The sequence below is a fragment of the Lactuca saligna genome, chromosome 3 (assembly GCF_052625555.1).
Source record: "Lactuca saligna cultivar CGN05327 chromosome 3, ASM5262555v1, whole genome shotgun sequence".
Classification (NCBI taxonomy): domain Eukaryota; kingdom Viridiplantae; phylum Streptophyta; class Magnoliopsida; order Asterales; family Asteraceae; genus Lactuca; species Lactuca saligna.
The window spans coordinates 190,636,448-190,639,233 of NC_136419.1; the positions used below are offsets into that span (position 1 = coordinate 190,636,448).

At 35.7% G+C, this 2,786-nt stretch overlaps 1 protein-coding gene across 1 annotated transcript; it reads right to left on the reverse strand.

Annotated features, from left to right (window-relative positions):
- Nucleotides 1-714: 714 nt before the first annotated feature.
- On the reverse strand, nucleotides 715-2,059 carry LOC145037662 (1-aminocyclopropane-1-carboxylate oxidase homolog 1-like). Its single transcript, XM_078986358.1, has 2 exons — nucleotides 1,144-2,059; nucleotides 715-1,075 (listed from the first exon to the last, which is right to left on the reverse strand). The coding sequence occupies exons 1-2, from the start codon at nucleotides 1,978-1,980 to the stop codon at nucleotides 830-832; spliced, it is 1,083 nt and encodes a 360-aa protein (XP_078842484.1). The 5' UTR covers nucleotides 1,981-2,059; the 3' UTR covers nucleotides 715-829.
- Nucleotides 2,060-2,786: the final 727 nt, after the last annotated feature.

Consider the following 2,786-nt stretch of genomic DNA (forward strand, 5'->3'; position numbering starts at 1 on the left):
GTCTTAATTCTCAATAGTTAAAGGAATAGTAAAGTTCCTTTGTTTTAGATACTTATCACTAAACTTTTTGATTCTTACACTTTTGTTATTAGAGTAAATTACTGAAATCGTCCCTGTGGTTTGGTTAAAATTGCACGCTTGCTCCCTAACTTTTTTTTTGCACTCGGATCGTCCCTGTGGTTTGATTTTGTTTCGTTTTTCGTCCCTGTGGTTTGATTTTGTTGCATTTTTTGTCCCTTACATACATAAAGTTAGGGACCAAACATGAAACTTTTACCAAACCATAGGGACGAAAAACGCAACAAAATCAAACCACAGGGACGATCCAAGTGCAAAAAAAAAGTTAGGAACCAAACATGCAATTTTAACCAAACCACAGGGATGATTTCAATAATTTACTCTTGTTATCATTACAAAATTTAACTACAATATTTTTCACAGTTTGACAAGTTTAATCCCTATTGCATTCTATTGTAAAAAAACGGACTCGGGGCAAAGCCCCAGTTTTTTTTACAAGTTTCTACAATTTCATATAACCAAAAGAATGATTTCACTAATTTATACATAATAAAAAAAATTAACTGAAAAAGAAACTATCACAGGTAAAATAGTTTTTTACACATGATGCGTAACAAAAACATGTCATAAAACTGTCCTAATTTTTTTTTAAAAAAAAAGTAGGGACAATTTATACACATTACCTCAAAGCATAGGGACCATTTGGGTAATTTACCCAAAAGTAAAACATATTTATTCAGATCATTTTTCATATCAAAACGATGAGTCTAATAATGAATTAAAGTAGGTATATACAAATTCGTGATATAATTTAGAGCTTCAAATGAAGCAAACGAGGAACACCATCAAGGCCTTTCGAGAAGGAATATTGAATATAGTCTTGAACGGTGGTTTCTCTATACCTCGGTGGGTTGTCATCGGAAATCAGCTCCTTGATCGGACCATACACCTTCGTCGCTAACGAGGAGCTGAAGAAACACGCCACCGACACCCTCGGCCCTTTCTCATTTGCCACCACTCTATGCTCCACACTCCTCAATTTGTCATTCGATATCATCTGAAAAAGAAAAAAAAAATGATTCCAATTTTGATTTTTGAGTAATCAAAATCAAAAACTAAACTTGCCTGTAATAGATCTCCAATGTTGATCACAAGCGCACCAGGGATTGGAGGAACATCAATCCACTGATTTTGATGGAGAATTTGGAGTCCTCCGATTTCATCTTGTAGAAGAACAGTTAGGAATCCACTGTCTGTGTGTTTGGTTGTACCCATGGTTAGTTCTGGTTGTGGACAAGCAGGATAACAATGACCAAGGAATGAAAGCCCTTTGTCACAATCCAAATCTGTTAGATGATTTGCCTTCAGCCCTAAAGCCTCTGAGATCAATCGGAATAGTAAGCTTCCTAGTTTCAGCACTTGATTAGAGTACTCGATTTGTATGTCCCTGCAAACCTCCGGCAATTCCTCAGGCGGCGGAGGCGACGGAGCCATAGATGTAAAGAAGGTGTCTCTCCAGCTCGCGGCGGCGGAACTATACAGATCAAAATTGCTATTATACACTACTGTTCTCGTACGATCTCTTGTGTAAAACCGTTTCTTCACCTCCACATCTTGTTCGTGAAATCTACGAACTCCTTGAAGCATCTCGTCCATAACACTCACAGGGATCCCGTGATTCACTACTTGAAAAAATCCTAGATTCTCCGAGGCGACACGGATATTCTCCACCGTTGATGCTTTATCGGTTGAATTAAGGTCTACGATTGGAATCTCGAGAGTTGTGGAGGTTTTGGGGGAGGTTTCCGGTGGGTGGATGAAGATGCGAGGTATTTGGCGGATTCCGGTGTCGACGAGGCCTTTGACTCCGGATTTTGTTTCATCGAAAGCTTTGAGTTCTGCTGATCGATTGTAGGATGAGATGAGTGAAGGTGGGGTTTCAGTTGCAGTGATGGAAGTCATTTTTTTGTATTGTTTGTGAAAAATGATTGTATTACTGTTCACTGAAGAATGAAGATTGAAGATAAGATATGTTTAACTTTTAAGCGAGTTTTGACGTTTTAAGCTTTCACTTTTTTTTTTTTTTAATTAATGATCATATTGATAAGTTTTATTGTTTTAATCGTATTATGAATAAAATATAATTCCAATTAGCACGTTTTTAGACCAAGCCAATGAAAAAAAACAATATAACCGGATAATTATTGAAAAAAAAATAATCAATATAAACGGATCATTATTGAAAAAAACAAAAAAATAAAATAAAATCATAACAAAATTAATCAATATAAACGGATCATTATTATTGAAAAAGCGAGGCGCCTTTTTATTCCCATATGCAATACAAATAGACGAAATACAAAACAAAAGATCACCAAAACATGAATAGACCAAGCCAATGAGGCAACAAACCAAGTAGCAGTAGAAGAGACAGAGATAGATGCATAAAATCATTTGGGATAATGATTTAGGAGGGTAATTACTCTTATCTGTGTTCACATATTGGTAACTTCTTCTTTTTTGTACATAATAAAGCAACTAATTTGTTTTAACTGTTTAAATTATACCAATATTACCGGCTAATACATATTTTAACAGGTAACTTAAAGGGAAAATGATTACGGAGGGTAACTACCTCTTATCCGTGTTCACATATTGGCAACTTCTTATTTTTTGTACATAAGAAAGAAACTAACTTGTTTTAACCAAGGTTCTAAATAACGTAAGGCGTGACTTGGTGGCAATGTCAAGCCTCAAGCTTTTCCGAG

What these genes read in the sequence shown, in the direction of transcription:
- LOC145037662 (XM_078986358.1), bottom strand. Translation starts at nt 1,980, where the DNA reads ATGACTTCCATCACTGCAACTGAAACCCCACCTTCACTCATCTCATCC. An exon ending in ACATTGGAGATCTATTACAG is followed by an intron (nt 1,076 to 1,143) that starts GCAAGTTTAGTT and finishes TTTCTTTTTCAG; the next exon opens with ATGATATCGAATGACAAATT.